The 17,289-nt window shown below is 36.8% G+C and overlaps 1 protein-coding gene across 1 annotated transcript in view; it reads left to right on the plus strand.

Annotated features, from left to right (window-relative positions):
* The first annotated feature begins 15,760 nt into the window (after positions 1-15,760).
* The window catches only part of pum (pumilio), a 116,966-nt gene continuing 115,437 nt past the window's right edge, over positions 15,761-17,289 (plus strand). Inside the window, exon 1 of the mRNA XM_089106858.1 lies at positions 15,761-15,775. Within this exon, the coding sequence (XP_088962984.1) occupies positions 15,761-15,775 (15 nt within the window). The remainder of the gene's footprint in view (positions 15,776-17,289) is intronic.

Consider the following 17,289-nt stretch of genomic DNA (forward strand, 5'->3'; position numbering starts at 1 on the left):
ACAAGGTAAACTACAAGAACACACTACTGAAATATTCCAACTCTTGTATTTCAACGAAAGAAATTCAAAATGAACTTTGAAAAATCAAGAAAATGTATCTGTGACAATGGAAACCACACCCAAACACTTCTGAAATATTCCAACTCTTGCATTTCAATGAAAGAAATTCAAAATGAACTTTGAAAAATCAAGAAAATGTAACTGTGACAAGGTGAACCGCAACCAAACACTAGTGAAATATTCCAACTCTTGCATTTCAAAGAAAGAAATTCAAAATTAACTTTGAAAAATTAAGGGAATGTAACTGTGACAAGGTAAACCGCAACCAAACACTACTGAAATATTCCAACTCTTGCATTTCAACGAAAGAAATTCAAATGAACTTTGAAAAATTAACAGGGGTGGGTGACCGGGTCAATAGGGTCACTTCTACTTACAACCCTTGGTTCAGGACAATCGAAACTGATTTGAGATAGAAAAAATTGTAGAAAAACTGAATATCTCTGGAGGGGGCTGAAAAAGGAAGAGATTTTATGCGTAGTTTTCAATAATTTCGGGGCGATTGGCTATCTTGTAATTTCCACGAGCTATCATTTTAGTCCTGTTTCGGCAAAGTTGTTCCTTTATGGCACAAAATGTCATTCATTGTGGCTCGACCTCTTATGACTTGAATCAGTATAAGAACTTAACATTTTTGTTCTAATGAGCCCTATCGTGACATTCTACGAACATCACAATGCCGATTTTCTTTGGTGATTAAAATCAATTTGGTGATATCCTGATTAAATTACTTTGTATTTTTTAGACTGCATAAAGTTCAATCACTTAACGCACAATATCAGTAAAACTTGTGCAAATGGCACCGCTATAATCAAAGGAAAAGAAAAGGGAAAAAATTTCTTGGCCCCTCTACGTACGGTATCTGTCTCTTGTTTAAATTAAATAAAATAAAAAAAAACAAGTTTTTCCAACTAAAAGTAAGGAGCAACATTAAAACTTAAAACGAACAGAAATTATTACGTATATGAGGGGGTTTGTTCCCTAGTCAATACCTCGCTTTTTACGCTAAAGTTCATATTTGTTCGAATAACAAATCCCTGCATCACAAAGGCCGTAAATTAGAATAGATAACACGGTGGATGCACCAATGATGTTAAAAGTAGAATAGCCAAGGCTCAGTGTGTTCTTTTCTTTTAATATATATCACGGTTGAAAAAAGTTTGTAAGAATAAGAAAACAAGTCTGCGAACTAAGATTAGAATATTGGATGCTACAGCGATGAGAGCGGTCAAGTATGGTTCTGAAGCGTGGGCGCTCCGAAAGATGGAGTAGGATTTATTGATATTTACAGGGAAATTGTTTACGCATTTTTTTGGGTACCCGTCTGACTGACCGTATTTCAAACAGTAAGCTGTGCGAAAAATGTGGTTCAATCCCACTTTCTAGGGCTATAATGAGAGAATCGTTGAGATGGCTAACACGTTCTGCCGATGGTGGGTGACATATTACCAAAGATCGTCCTTGTTTGCCAACCATCTAGGGCCAATCGAAAAGCAGGCCATCCTCGAATGGGGTGGGAGGAGGTCGTAAGGAAATATTTTAAGGGAAATTGGAACTTCGTAGGTGGATGTAAAGGGAGAGGCTTTGAATGAATTGAGATGGAGAAGAAGCCTAGGTGGCTGTGTTGGCCTCAGGTGGATTGGTACTGCAGTGAGTTGTTGTTACTAGTAATAATAGTAATAGTGTTATGCTTCTCAGCCTTTTTACTCTAAAAATTGCTGCGAGAAGTGCCAATTGTGGTGCCATGCGGATTATAGGATTCTAAAAACAAATTTATGTTAGCATGTAGATAGAAGGAATATCTTTCAAATGAGTATCGAAATAGTACTCCATGGCGTTGTAGTGGCCTACTAGCGCGGGAAAAAACAAAGAAAATAGAGATACATCAGTTATACACAGCCTAAAGTATAATTTTCTCGAGTTGAAAAAAAGGGAGCTGGAAACCTTGGGCTCAAAGTTTCGACCATTGTGACTCCAATAATACATTGTTTATTTCTATCTACCGCCTTTTCAAGGATTTCATTTTTTTTTTTCGGAATTCCCATAAGTTTGCTTTTGCAATAAACATTTAGTGTTAAGATAAAAGAAACTAATAGTTGCCATTCTTAAATTAGCTCCAAACGATAAATTTTTCTCGCTATACCTTTTGTTTTTCTTCAAAATGCATTTCTAAGTTTCTGTTAATATGGGCCACTGTACGCTCTTTGCTAGGTTGCAGCTAATCCTATGACCATGAAAAAAAATATTACAGCCTAATTCTATAGGCGAGTTACTTCTCTAGGTTTTCTGGCTATGTACCAAAACTCGTGACTACACCCATGAATTTTGGGTCTTGGTCGTCGCAACTGTCCAATCCATATATGCTGGTCGATAAGAAAGAATCATCCATATAGCAAAGCATGTTTTGTGGCCGTTGGCCGAATTAAAAAAAACTGACGCAAGCATAGTTTTCAGTAAAACGCTAGTTTTTCTTAATTCTACAAATATAGGGAAACCATGAGCCAGTTTATTTGAAACCGTTTTACAAATCTATGTTGCATAAACTGTGAAGCAGTAATTTTTATTGGTTTAAAGTTTCAACTTCGCTCTTTACTTTCATCAGAAAAGTTCTTTAAAATTAAATTTTATTAGTTTATAGGTTTGAAAAAACATACACAATAAACCTTACAAAAAGACTTTTGTCTAACTTAGGCGAAGGAACTATAGAAGTCAACATGAATTTTTGTTCAAGTAGGGCATTTAATGTAGGTTTTACTTTCCCTCTGAAACAATCTGCAATTTTCCCACATAAACATTACAAAAGTTTTATTATCCTTGGTATGTTTTAGGGATTGGGTAGATACAAAATTCAACTATTTATGAAATGTTTTACGAAGGGACATTAAAGAATTCAAGACGTGTAGTTAATACAACTTACGGGAATTCGCGCTACTATTATTGCCGCAGAGCTGTAAATAATTTTGAACTTCTCGTAAGAATGTATACTTTTGTCATTTTGGCTTCTTGGACATTTTAGGAGAATTGATCATTAAAAATTAAAATTGAGCCAGTGGAATCACCACGACCGAAAACCTGATACAGGATTATTTGAGCACCTTACATTGGGTAACAAGGAAAATCACTTTTTCCGCATGGGAAACACTTGAAGTGTCGCTTTTTTCTTCGCTGCAAGTGGGGCATTAAAAAGTGAAACACTTATTGGGACTTTGGGATTTTTTTAATCCATATAAATTTGTTTTGAAATAGTATATACCAGTAATATTAACCAAAATAATAATTACCATTTCTGAATCAGCTACAAATGGATGTTTTCATCACTAGGCAGTTTTTTTTGTTCTTTTTTTAACATTTTTTCAGACTATTGGTTACTTTAGGACATGGTTCGCTCTTTATTATATCTCATTAGTTATAGTTATATTTCAGTTTAACCGCTTGAAAAATTGACTGCTGTGGGATTAGAATTATATAGTAAGTAAGTAAGTTTATTTGTAACCCACAATATAAAATAAATGCGTAGTAAAAAAAAGCAAAAAAATGATATATAGTTTATAGTATATATATAGTATAATAGTATATATAAACATGTTCATTCAAATAATTAAAAATTCAATCAACGTATGGTAAGATTAAATTCTACGGAATAATTTGCAGATGAAAAGAAGTGTCCGAATTTCAAACAAGATGAAATGAAACTCATTAATGCTTTTGGAACAACGTGTTTACCGGGTTCAATTTTTCTCGGAAACGAAATATAATAAGCGTAAATACCGTGATAGTAATCGACAAAAATCTTGTAAGATTAGATTTGCTATATGTACTATAAAAACTTATATGGATTTGGTTTGTTTGACAAAATAAAGGAACAACATGGTTTGTTGTAGAAACAGTATTTTTGATAATGAATTTTTTATTAATGGTTACTTATAAAGTGATTTTCTGCTTACGTTGTTTTACAAAAGTATATAATCATTATTCTTATTCAGTCAGGATTTGTCGGGCGCCTTTTTATGCCATGTTTTCAGAGGCAACGCTATAGCGTTGTCTATAGTAAAGATCATACGGCTCTAATGTTTTATTATTTATTATTATTTTTATTTCCAGAGGCACTTCATATGGAAGGGGTCGTCGTAAAAACTTCAAAGGGGGCTCATTCGATTGGAAATCGAGAGTTCTAGTGCCCTTTTGAATAGTCAAAAGTGATTGGAGGGCAACTAGCCCCCCTCCCAAACACATCCAATCACAATTTTGAGATAGCAATTTTGTTCAGCGTAGTTGATTTCCAGACAGAAAACATGTTCTTTGAGGAGGGCACTCCCCCACAACCCTCAGGTCAATGGTTTTAAGTTATGCCCTGGGGGCGTATACGGTTTTTATAGAAGGCGTTGTCGTATAAACTTCAAAACAGGCTCATTCGATTGGAAATTCAAAGTAATAGTGCCCTTTTTAATAGTCGAAAGTAAATGGAGGGCAACTAACCCCCCCCCCACCCATCATTCTCCCAATCACATCCACTAAAAATTTTGAGATAGTAATTTTGTTCAGCGTAGTTGATTTCCAGACAGAAAATGTGTTTTTGAGGAGGACACTCCCCCACAACCCTCAGGGCAAGCGTTTTAAGTTATGCCCTGGGGGCATATACGGCTTTTATAGAAGGCGTTGTCGTATAAACTTAAAAAAAGGCTCATTCGATTGGTAATTCAAAGGAATAGTGCCCTTTTTAATAGTCGAAATTTATTGGAGGGCAACTAACCCCCCCCCCCCCCCCACACACACACCCATCATTCCCCCAGATATCCTATCAAAATTTTGAGATAGCCATTTTGTTCAGCGTAGTTAATTTCCAGATATAAAATATGTTTTTGAGTAGGACACTCCCCCACAACCCTCAGGGCAAGGGTTTTAAGTTATGCCCTGGGGCATATAAGGTTTTTAAAGAAGACGTTGTTGTAGAAACTTCAAAATAAGACTCATTCAATTGGAAATTCAAAGGGCTAGTGCCCTTTTTAATAGTTGAAAGTGATTAGAGGGCAAGTAACCCCCCCCCCCCACGCCCATCATTCCCCCAAACACATCCAATCAAAATTTTGAGATAGCCATTTTATTCAGCGTAGTTGATTTTCAGACAGAAAATATGTTTTTGAGGAGGACACTCCCCCACAACCCTCAGGGCAAGGGTTTTAAGTTGTGCCCTGGAGGCATATAAGGTTTTTATAGAAGGCGTTGTCGTACAAACTTTAAAAAAAAGCTCATTCGATTGGAAATTCAAAGGGCTGGTGCCCTTTTTAATAGTCGAAAATGATTACTACTACTACTACTAAGAATTCACCGCAGCACCAAGCCGCCTGAGGCCAACACAGCTACGCACGATCCTCCTCCACCCCAATCTATTCAAAGCCTCCCTTTTTACACCCGCCCACGAAGTTCCCATTTCCTTTAGATCTTTCTTTATGACGTCCTCCTACCCCAGACGGGGACGACCTGCCTTCCGTTTAGCCTTAGATGGTTGGCGGAAAAGAAGAATCTTCGTCAATCTGTCATCCTTCATCCGCAAAGCCTGCCCCAGCCATCTCAACCTTTCTTTCATAGCCCTAGAGAGCGGTATTGAACCACATTTTTCGTATAGCCTATTGTTTGAAATACGGTCAGTCAGCCGGGTACCCAGAACAATCCTTAAGCAATTTTTTCCTATCCCTTTTTCCAATCCTAAAAATTTTTTTCAGAAATAAGATTGTATTTTCTATCAGGCGTTCAACAATTGAGCATTAAACATTAAGAAAATCTTATCCAAAAACAGCACAAAAAAAAAAAAATCTGCAAACTTACAATTCAGCTGTAGAAGCAATCTATCGGCTGTCAATTTCAAAATCCAGCTGAAGGCTGAAGCTTTATAGTAGTGAATGCGTTCTATAATTCTATTCAACTTGAAAATAAAATTCTTGACTACGAATGATGTAAGAAATAGCGATTGTGAAACTGCATTCGAAATGATTTGAACTCATTTCATAAAGACGATACTTTGTTTTGTTAACATATGAAGAACTGTGTATATTGCAATATTTGCAATTACATATTGCATCTGTCGGGTTTTTATGCAAAGTAACAAAAGAGACAAAAATTAATGAACAAGAGAGTAGTGAAGAATTATGGTATGCAAAGTAATATTTGGCTGGGAAAGTCACTGGTGATAAATCGCTAGGGGTGCTACCGTGATTGCGTGATTTTCAGGGATTCGGGGAACCAAATTATTTTTTCGGGGTGACGCATAGATTTTGGGAGAAATTCCCGAAAATTCGGTGATGCTGTAAGCCCTGCTTGATTTCTAATCGGGAAAATCGAAATACTAAACCACACGAGAAGGAAAAGCTCCGACTTTGCGGTTGACGCAATAAAGAATTGCCGCAAAATCACTTTGAAGTGGACCGAACGCCACCGCCTCTGCCGGTGGCGGCGCGCCTTCGGCGCGCCGGCAGCGTTACGACCGTTCGGCGGCGTTCGACTGGAAGTCTCGTCGGCGGCGTTCGGTCGATCTTCCGGCGCGGCGCCGGGGTCTACCTGGGACCTTGTCTATTTGCTCCTGTAACTGTAAGTAAAATTCATCTGAGTCCCTAGTATCTCCGTCAGTTGGTTCTACAGGGACGTATCTACTATAACTGATACCCTGAACTTTCTAGTCATAAAATGAGCAATTAGTATTCTATTATTAATACCTTCCCAGCCCAAACAAGACTTAGCAGCTTCCTTATTCATCATGAGCCCTACTCCCTGTCTGTGTCCCCATCCTTCCTACCTGAGTAAACAAATTCTTATCACCTAATTTTATGCTTCCTACCCCTGGGATATGAGTTTCTGAAACTCCTAATAAATCCAGTTCGAATCGTCTGAATTCGTCAGTCAAAATGTCGATACGATAGTCATTTTTTAGTGTCGTAGGGCAACTAACCCCTCGCTCACGCCCACCTTTTCCCCAAACACGTCCAATCAAAATTTAGAGATAGCCATTTTATTAAACGTAGTTTTAAGTTCTGGAAATTAGGTCTTTGAGGATGACAACTCCCCCACAGCCCTCAAGGCAAGGGTTGTAAGTTATGCCCTGTAGGCATATTAGGTTTTGTATAGACAACGTTGTTGTAGAAACTTCAGAAAGGGCTCATTCGATTGGGAATTTAAATGGTTATTTCTCTTTTTAATAGTCGAAAGTGATTCTAAGGCAACTTACACCCCTTCCACGCCCACCATTCCCTAAACACATCCAATCAAAATTTTGATATAGCCATTTTGTTCAACGTAGTTGAAAGTTCTGGAAATTATATATTGGAGCAGGACACTTCCCCCACAGTCTTCAGGCGCAAGAGTTATAAGTTATGCCCTGGGGGCATATATGGTTCTTATGGAAGGAATGCTCGTATAAACTTCAGAGAGGGCTCATTTAATTGGAAATTGAAAGTTCGATTTCTTTTTTTAAGCGTCAAAAGATATTGGAGGGTAACCCGCCCCCCCCCCCCCAACCTTTTTTCCCAAATGCATCCAATACAAATTTTAAGATAGCTTTTTTTTTTAATAGTTCAAAGTTCATATAACAAAAATTCCGGTGTCGACACAACCCACCAGGTTCCGGGGGCAGGCGTTATAAGTTATGCCCTTGGGGCATGTATGGGTCTTATGGAAGGGATGCTCTTATTAACTTCAAAGAGGGATCATTTGAATGGAAATTGAAAGTTCCCTGTTCACTTTTTAAGAGTCAATAGAGATTGGAGGGCACCTAGCCCCCCCCCCCCCCCACACGCTTTTTTTCTCAAACCCATCCGATAATAAATTTGAGATAGCTTTTTTTAATAATTAAAAGATCATATAATGAAAACTCAGGGGTCAATACAGCCCAACAGGGCTCGAGGGTAGGTGTTGTAAGTTATGCTTTGTGGGAATATATGGTCCTTATTGAAGGGATGCTCGTAAAAAATTCAGAGATGGCTCATTTGATTGGAAATTGAAAGTTCTAGTTCAGTTTTTAGAGTCAAAACAGATTGGAGGGCAACTAGCCCCCCCCCCCCAAGCTCCTTTTCCCCCAAATGCATCCAATAAATTTTTTTAGATAACTATTAAGTTAAAAATTGCTCAAAAGTCAGATAACAAAAACTCAGGTGTCGTCACAATCCCCCAGGGCCCGAGGGCAGGCGTTGTAAGTTATGCCCTGGGGCATATATTGTTCGTATGAAAGGGATGCTCGTAAAAACTTCAGAGAGGGCTCATTTGATTAGATATTGAAAGTTCGAGCTCACTTTTTGATAGTCAAAAGAGATCCGAGGGCAGCTACCCCCCACGCCTTCTTTTTCAAAACCCATCTGATGAAAATTTGAGATACAAATTTTGTTAAAAATAGTTCAAAGGTCGGATAAGAAAAATCCGTTGTCAATAGAAACCCCCAGGGCACAGGGGAAGTCGTTGTAATTTATGCCCTAAGGGCATGCATGGTTCTTATGATAGGGACTCTCGTATAAACTTCATAGAGGGCTCATTTGATTGGAAATTGGAAGTTCTAGTTAACTTTTTAAGAGTCAAGAGAGTTAAACTAGCCACCCCCCACGCTCTTTTTTCCCAAGCCCGCCCGCTACAAATTTTGAGATAGCCAGTCTTTTGGAAATTGTTCAAAAATTAGATAGCAAAAATATCCCCCAGAGCCCGGCGGATAGGTGTTGTAAGTGTTGTCCTGGGGGCGTATATGGTTGTTATGAAAGGGATGCTCGTATAAACTTAAGAGGAGGGTTTGCTTGATAGGAAATGTAAAGTTATAGTTACAATTCCAAGAGTCCAATGATTTCCGAGGGCAAGTAGCCCCCCCCCCCCACACCCTTTTTCCCCCAGCCTAGCCACCTAATATTTTTTAATACCCATGTCAATAAACATTATTCAAAAGTCACATTATAAAAATTCCTTTGTAAACAGAACCCGCCCGGGTCCGGAGGCAGGGGTCATGAGTAATGCTCTAGGGGCTTATATAGTTCTTATGGACGGAATGCTCGTATAAACTTTGGAATGGGCTCATTTGATTGGAAATTGAAAGTTTTTGTTCACTTTTTAAGAGTCAAAAGAAATCGGAGGGCAAATAGCCCCCCCCCTCTCCTCCACGCCCTAAATGCATCAGATAAAAATTTGAGATAGACATTTTGTTAAAAATAGTTCAAAGTTTTGATAACAAAAAACTCCGGTGTCGACAAAGCCCCCCAGGGCCCGGGGGTAGGCGTTGTAAGTTATGCCCTGGGGGCATATATGGTTGTTATGGAAGGATGGTCGTATAAACTTTATAGATGGATCATTTGATTGGAAAATGAAAGTTGTAATTCACTTTTTAAGATTAAAATGATTGGAGGGCAGATAGCCTCCCCCCACACTCCATTTATTTTTTTACCAGAGGTACTTCATATAGAAGGAGTCGACTTATAATTTTCAAAGAGGGCTCATTCGATTGGAAATCGAGAATTCTAGCGCCCTTTTTATGAGTCAAAAGTGATCAGACGGCAACTGCCCCCCCCCCTCAATTTGAGGTAGCCATTTTGTTAAAAATAGTTCAAAGATCATATAACAAAATTCCTTTACGTATGGTCATTTCGTTAAAAATAGTTCAAAGGTCAGATAAGAAAAACTCCTGTGTCGACACCCCCCCCTAAGCCCTGGAAAAGGTGTTTTAAGCTTTGCTCTGGGGGCATATATGGTTCTTAGAGAAGGGATGCTTTTATAGGCCTCATAAAATTCAGAGAGGGTTCATTTGATAGGGCAGTGTAATCCGTAGCCTAGCTCCCCGGTGTGAAAAAGCCTAAAAGGTAACTAATCCTTCTCGTCCTCTACGCCTTTGGTTATATTGGATAGACAAACCCATCCGATAAAAATTTCAGGCGGCCATTTTGTTAAAAATAGTTCAACTATCAGATATTAAAACTTTTTAATATCTATTAAAACTATTTTTAACGGTTCGTTTTTTAATTTAAGTTTTTAGACGGTTCATGTTTGCTTCTAATGACTGCCAATTGAGTTTCTTTGTGTGTCAAGTGTCTTTTATGATTGAGAAGGGAAATATTTTTCGTTTCGCGCTAAGCTTGAAATTCCTGCTAAGTATAAGCAATACTTGCTTTACGATCTATTTATTAATTCATATTATTATTTGTTGTATGTTTTTGCTATGACTGTTTATTTAATTTCTGTTCGTTTTGGGTTTCATTTATTCTTTAATAGTAATTCCTGGCCGTTTTGAGTTTGAATTTTAAAAGATATTTGTATATTCTGAGCTTCAGTTTAATATTGCCATTAATTTTATTTGGAAAACTTATCTTTGGAAATTTTTTTTAAATTAATTCTTAAAAATACCGTGAGCTTCGTGTCAGTGACCGCTTGCCAGATGAGACCACATAATTTATCACACGCGTTATTTGCGCATCTGGAGATATTCATGCCATTTTTATTATAGAACTTGTGAGGTAGACTATACGCTGATTAATCGAAGTTATTAAAGGCGTCGTTCAGTGAATCAACATCGTATTTGTGATACTAAGTTATAATACAAAACACCTTGTTGCATTATCACATCTTGTTGATGCCGTTTTCCACGTATTAAAAAAAAAAAAAAAACTCTTTTAACAAAATTAAAGAGCGAAGCATTGTCTTGAGCAGAGCAAAAAGAAAGAAAAAAAACTAATAGAAATTATAATGAATGATGGACTAAAAGTTAAAAGAAACATATAAAAAATGAAACCAATAATAAACTTAGAATGAACCAAAAATAAAACTGACATTCAACTCAAAACGGACAGAAATTACTAGATATATGAACTGGGACAAGTCGTCCCCCTGTACCCGAATTATAGTTCCAAGAAAACAGATGTTAAAAGACAGATATAAGTTAAAAGAGATATATACTTTTTTTTAGTTGCCTTGTGTGCAAAGAGTAAATGAATAAATTTTTTGGGTATCTTTGAAGTTTATTTTTTGGGACGCTTTGACCCCAAGAAGTATTTAAGCATTCCTTTTGTCACTGTATTATCACAGTCGTCAAATAGACTACAGTTTAAATTTTAAATTAATTCCTCATTCCAAATAGCGCTATATTGTTTTTTAATGGTCACTATAAGCGAATTGCTGGGTATCAAAACATTACAAATTTCATCATCCTTTCAAAATAAAACAATTTAAAATTACAGTTTGCAGCTTCTTGCATAAATCTTATAAAATAATCAAGATCATCATTAAGATCAAGAAGAACCAACAGATTATTAGGTATTTTTAAGCCCTTCCGATTTCAACATAAGATACTAGATAACATGGTTAATTAGAATCACAGTTTATAGAATTAGATAATTCTTTAAACTGTGATTAGAATAAAATAAATATAAACTTAACCTAGTGTAAATTAGAATTGAAATTCAAATAAGTAAAATTCTTTACTTTAATGAAAACAATCCTGATTTCGAGCTTAATGTTCCGATTTCTCATTATATAGATAAAATACTAAAAAAAAAAAAAAAAAAAACATCAACCAAGATGATAAGAGCTCATAGGTTATGAGGCAGGGGTAAGGACAAGATTATAAGAGCTGTTTGTGTGTGTATGTGGGGGGGTCCCAAAAGACATAGTTACCGAACTTCTTAAACTATGCTGAACAAAATGGCTATCCCTCTCCGAAGTTTATGCGCCCTGTCCTTCTATAAAAAAAACTTGTATGTTAATAATGGACAGCTAGCATAATTTATACACCTAGCTCTGAGGGCTGTGGGGGGGGGGGTGACATCCCCAGAAACGTAATTACTAGACCTTTCAACAATGCTGAAGAAATTCGCTATCTCAAAGTTATGATTGGATGTGTTCGGGAAATGATGGGCATTGGAAAGGGTTGGTTGCCCTCCAATGGCAGAGTGATAGTTACTTCACCTTGGGGCTATTTTGAACAAAATGGCTATCTCGAAATTTAGATCAGAAGAATGGATGAGAGCTGGTTGCCCTCCAATCACTTTTGACTATTAAAAAGGGAACTAAAATTTTCGATTTAAAATTGATTGAGCCTCCTTCGAAGTTTATATGATTACCCCTTCCATAAAACCTTATCTGTTAACAATGGATAACTTGCGTGCCTTACAGCCGTTGCCCTGGAGACTGTGGATGGTTTTGTCAACCCAGGAGACATAGTTATTTGACGGAAAATGGCTATCTAAAAATTTCGATCAAATGAATTTAGAGAAAAAGGGCCTGGGGGGTCTAGTTGCCCACTGATTACTTTTGGCTCTTAGAAGTGAATTAGAGCCTTTAATTTTCAATCAAATGAGCCTCCTTCAAAATCTATATGACCTCCCCTTCCATAAAAATCTCATATGCCCCCGGTTCATAACTTACAACCCTTACCGTTTTTTCTCAAATGTTCGATCGGGTGTATTTGGAGAAAGGAGAGCTTGGGGGGGGGGCTAGTTTGCCTTCCGATCGCTTTTGACCTAAAGAAGGGTACTAGAACTTCGGCTTTTCCATCGAATTAGCCCCTTCCGAAGTTATACGAACATCCCCTTTATAAAAAAACATATCTTAATAATGGACAACTAGAATAATTTACAGTCCTTGCCCTGGGGGTTGTGGGGGGGCGACATCCCCAAAGACATAATTACTAGACCTTTTAACTATGCAGAATAAAATGGCTATACCAAAATTGTGATTGGATGTGTTTCGGTAAATGATGATGGTGGTGGGGGGGGGGGGTCTAACCTCCAATCAGTAAGTAATATTTATTATACTATTTTGAACTAAATGGTTATCTCAAAATTTCGATTGTTCTACCCAAGGCTCGCCCCCTCATCCACTCCAACAAAATCCTTTCTCAAAACCTTCACACTTCCCCAGAAAATGCACTATATATATATATATATATATATATATATATATATATATATATATATATATATATATATATATATATATATATATATATATATAGTGCATTTTCTGGGGAAGTCATATTGAATCATATTCAAATTGAATCATATTTTTTGAAGAAAAATGGAGTTGAATGCGTATTCCTGTTTATAACTTGAGATACCCAGTGGTCGAGATTCTGAATATTTCACTTGATTTTTTTTTTGAAAAATATGTTGCAGTTTTATGTAATTTTATTGCATGAAAGCAATTTGTAATTTTTGCCCATTTTGATGGGGTTTTTTTTCCGTTTTGAGTATCATCTTTGGCATCAACAGTTCCAAGAGATTTGATAAATCACAGAAGGACATGGTAGCTTGTATATCTACCTTAGTAAATTTTGTATCTAATAATAATTGGCGGCCCCTAGACTGGGACTGCATTTAGTTTATCGTTCTTTGAGTTTGCATGTCTAGTGGGTTTTTTCTTATTTACCGTTTGACGAGGAAATATTTTCAGCGCATGAACAAATATTTAAAGAAAAAGTAAATATTTCATCATGTTTGTTCACTATATGAAACTTGCTGTTTAATGACAAGTGTTTAAAACCCTCTCACTACGATATTTGACTGATATTAAGCTAGAGCTAATTTGAGCCAATAAGATTTTCCGTAGAATTTTTTAATTTGCTGAAAAATTCTATGGAAAAATTCTACTAGCTATAATTAGCGCTAGCTATTGCATAGTATAGTATATTTGACACACAAAAAATCGCAGGGCCATGGCCGCAAAAAAGAGAACACCATATAAACACAATTAAATATTTAAATTTAAACTTTTGATCAAAACGATTAAAGCATAAGACCATTAAATAACACTAATACAAACCAAGTCATCACATAACACCCTCATTATAGGTTATACCCACACGAATAAACCGCACCAGATTCTTAATACTAATAACACACCCATGTATCAACAGTTTTTCTACCCAAGGCTTACCCCCTCATCCACTCCAAAAAAATCCTAGTCAAGCGTTGAACTAAGCTCATGTACTTTTGTATTGTTAAAAGGGCCCTTAAAAGGTTTACTTTTACCGTACCAAAAGTCCTATGTTTGTTTGCGGTTTCTGTAAAACGCTAGTTTTCTGTAATGTTACAAACATAATATCGCCAGTTGATTTATTTGCATTAGTTTTTTTATATATGTTAGATAAGCTGTGAAGGAATAATTTTGTTCGTTTCAAGTGTCAACTTCGTTCTTTACTTTCCTCGGAAAACTTTTTTTTTTTTAATTAATCCATGCTCGTCTTTGATTAAAATTTAATTTAGAAACAGCACTGCTATGACCTCTTTTATTTATACGGAATAATTTCTGTTCGTTTTAAGTTTTATTGTTGGTCCTTAATTTTAGTTGAAAACTTTTTGTTTATGCAATTTCTAATCACCTCCAATCTAGGGGAGATAAGACATCTCAGCCCTTATTAAGGAGCAGAATTAAGAAGCCGCACAAGAATTGAAGGAAAAATAAGTTTAGAATGAAAAAAAAACATAGTGTCGTTTCTTTTTGTAAAAAAAAAGCTAAAAAAGGAGAAACAGATCTTTAATTCTTTGTTTAAAAAAAAAGTAAATTTAGTAACATTTAAGAAAGTAGCTCCAGGCGAGTAGCTACAACACAAAAGGTTAACTGAGTGGACAGGTTTATGTATCGATATACTTGCGGAAAATTTTGCTAGCTCAACAGAAATGTGCCTTTGGCTTAGGGATTTATTTGACCTGTCCCTCAATAAAAAGCCACTCATTACTCAGAAATGGATGGAAATTTCAAACAAAATCATTTCTTGTATAGGTACGATATACGGTATTATAAACTATGTTTGTTTTCATTTCAAAAATTTTGGGAAGAATTACCTGAATTCTCCTGGAAAACTATTTTCGTTGGTCTTTCTTCCTCTTTGGATGCACAATCTTACGTATGGAGAGGATATTGCGGTAGAATTGTCAAGTAAATAATTTGAATAAGTAACTATAACAATAAGCAATCCTTCAACTTTGAGTTGGTTCCAGAACCACATGCCCGAGGGGTTAACAACTGGACATTTTGAGGGACACCTGGAGGCATGAGGCACGGAGGCACGCCGGAGGCAGTAAAAATGGACAGGGAAGGAAACTTATAAAATATTCTAAAGGGCGCAATATGTAAATATATACAGCTTGCCTGTTATTCGGTATCTGTCGAATATTTCAGCACCTTCAAAAGCGATCTTTTAAAACTTGGAAAAAATCATTTACGGGTTTATTTGGCAAGGAAAAGAACCCCCAAGACTGAAAACAACTGATATGTACCTAAAGAAGAAGAACGGAGGACTGCAAGTTGTTGATATCCATGCAAAAACTAGGTAACCCTACGATGGCACTGATGATGTCACTTTTTCCTATTACACATGCAGCGTTGCCACCAGCTCAAAAATAAAATTCCGATTTTTCTTCAAAAAAAAAATCCCGAAATTAAAAAAAAAATCCCGGAACACTTTTTTTAAGTTATACAACATAGGGCTGCGCTTTGATGACGTAAAAAGCAAGGTGCGAAATTCAAAGTACCGTGAAACGTGGTTTCTAGTTGTAACTAACGACTGATTGTCAATATTCCTAGTATTATTTAACGTGAAAACGTTCTAGTGGATTAGAAGGATCTACGACAAATATTTTAGGCCAAAACAATTCGCCAAAGTTCCGAAAAAAGGTGTCTACGCATCCACGTTTCATCGTTATTTGAATTTCCCGTCCAAGAATTGACGTCACGCTTCGCAGCCCTATTCAATATGGCTGGGCCACCGGTAAAAGTTGCCTTTTATCACGTCTTCACACGTCCCTTTCCCTTTTATCATACCTGCTTTTCTGTTTAGTGGCTGTGCCAAGACGCACCCTTGGATCTCGGATTCTTAATTGTACTAAAAAAAAAAAAAAATAAAACACTTGACACGAAAGAATCCGGAAGAAACACAGATCCCTCTTTCCCGAATGTACTTAGAATCCAACTTTCTTGGTATTAAACCCAGGCCTTTGGGTATTTGAAGAGAAAACTGTAAAGCAACAGTCAGAAAAACTGTTACTACCGAGTTATTAGTAAAAAGCGCTAAGTAAAGCAACCAACTAAAAAAAAATAACTAGTTTCTCAGATATTTTTGGTACGTTTCAGTAATCATCTCGATAATCACAGCTCAAATGACAACCCTGAGAAACTGGACAAATGAGCTTCGCTAAAACAAATTAAGCTCGGTTAGCACAAGTATAAACACTAAGTCTTCTACTACTAAGTCTTCTATTGAGCAGAACAAGTTTTCCGGTGGTATTCATCGCTTCCGCTGCCCTAGATCTTGGAATGCATTTGAGACTCATAAAATTATATCAAGAACTCAAGCGAATGGGGGACGAGGGGCACACGCACTTGAGCTGGAAGGACCAGCCCCGCCGTGGATGGCCTCCTCGTCCGTAAGAGACATGGTTCAAGATTCTGTTCAGTTCTGTGCCCTCATGCACGTCGGTATTAAGGTTATTTGGGTTTTTTGTTGATGGGTTGGTTGTATTTTGTTTTTTTTGTTGATTAAGGTTGGTCGTATAAAGGGCTGAAAAAAAAGAAGGAAAGAAGTGCCATCGTAAAAATGGGTTTCTTGTGGACGGAGGACGCCCAGTCTACGGGAGAGCAAATAGTTTTTTTTTGTGTTAAAAAATTTTTAAAGTTGTAAGAGTAAGCCTTTTGGAAGACCACCTTTAGAATTCGTATTAGTGGAAATTGAAAGATATGAATTTTAAGAAATTGAAGTAAAAATCCCACCGGAAAAGCGTCTCCTAGAGGGGGAAGGACACCCTGGAACGGGGGGAGCGATAGATATTTGGCAAGAAAAAAGTTAAATAGTAGTGTGGCTTCATGTCCACTATTACAATACATTGACTGGTATATAATAATTAATTTTTTTTTTGAAGTTTAGGTGATATGATAATGTATAAAGTTGTAAGATTTACATGTTTTTGTATTAAAATTTCACCGATTGGAGAGGAGGAGGGGAGAGAAAAAAATAAAAACTACCTCTGAAAACTGTTAAACAAAAGTGCGTCTGTTGACACACAGAACATGGCGATGGTGGTGTTTATAGTCTTGAGGTCAGTTTTGGGTTTAGGTGCCATTTTTAACATGATGATTGCGATGCTGACGAGACATCAAAAAAGTGGAACCCTTTCTTCTGGATAAATAAATTCAGCTTTGTGAAGACGTCTGAGTCAAAGCCCAAGACCGTGTTGGTGCCGATTTCCATAGAAACGGGTTCTGCTGAATGCATGACATACAGGCTGG

Source organism: Artemia sp. Qi Xiang Cuo, chromosome 21, assembly GCF_049724085.1.
Source record: "Artemia sp. Qi Xiang Cuo chromosome 21, ASM4972408v1, whole genome shotgun sequence".
Lineage (NCBI taxonomy): Eukaryota > Metazoa > Arthropoda > Branchiopoda > Anostraca > Artemiidae > Artemia > Artemia sp. Qi Xiang Cuo.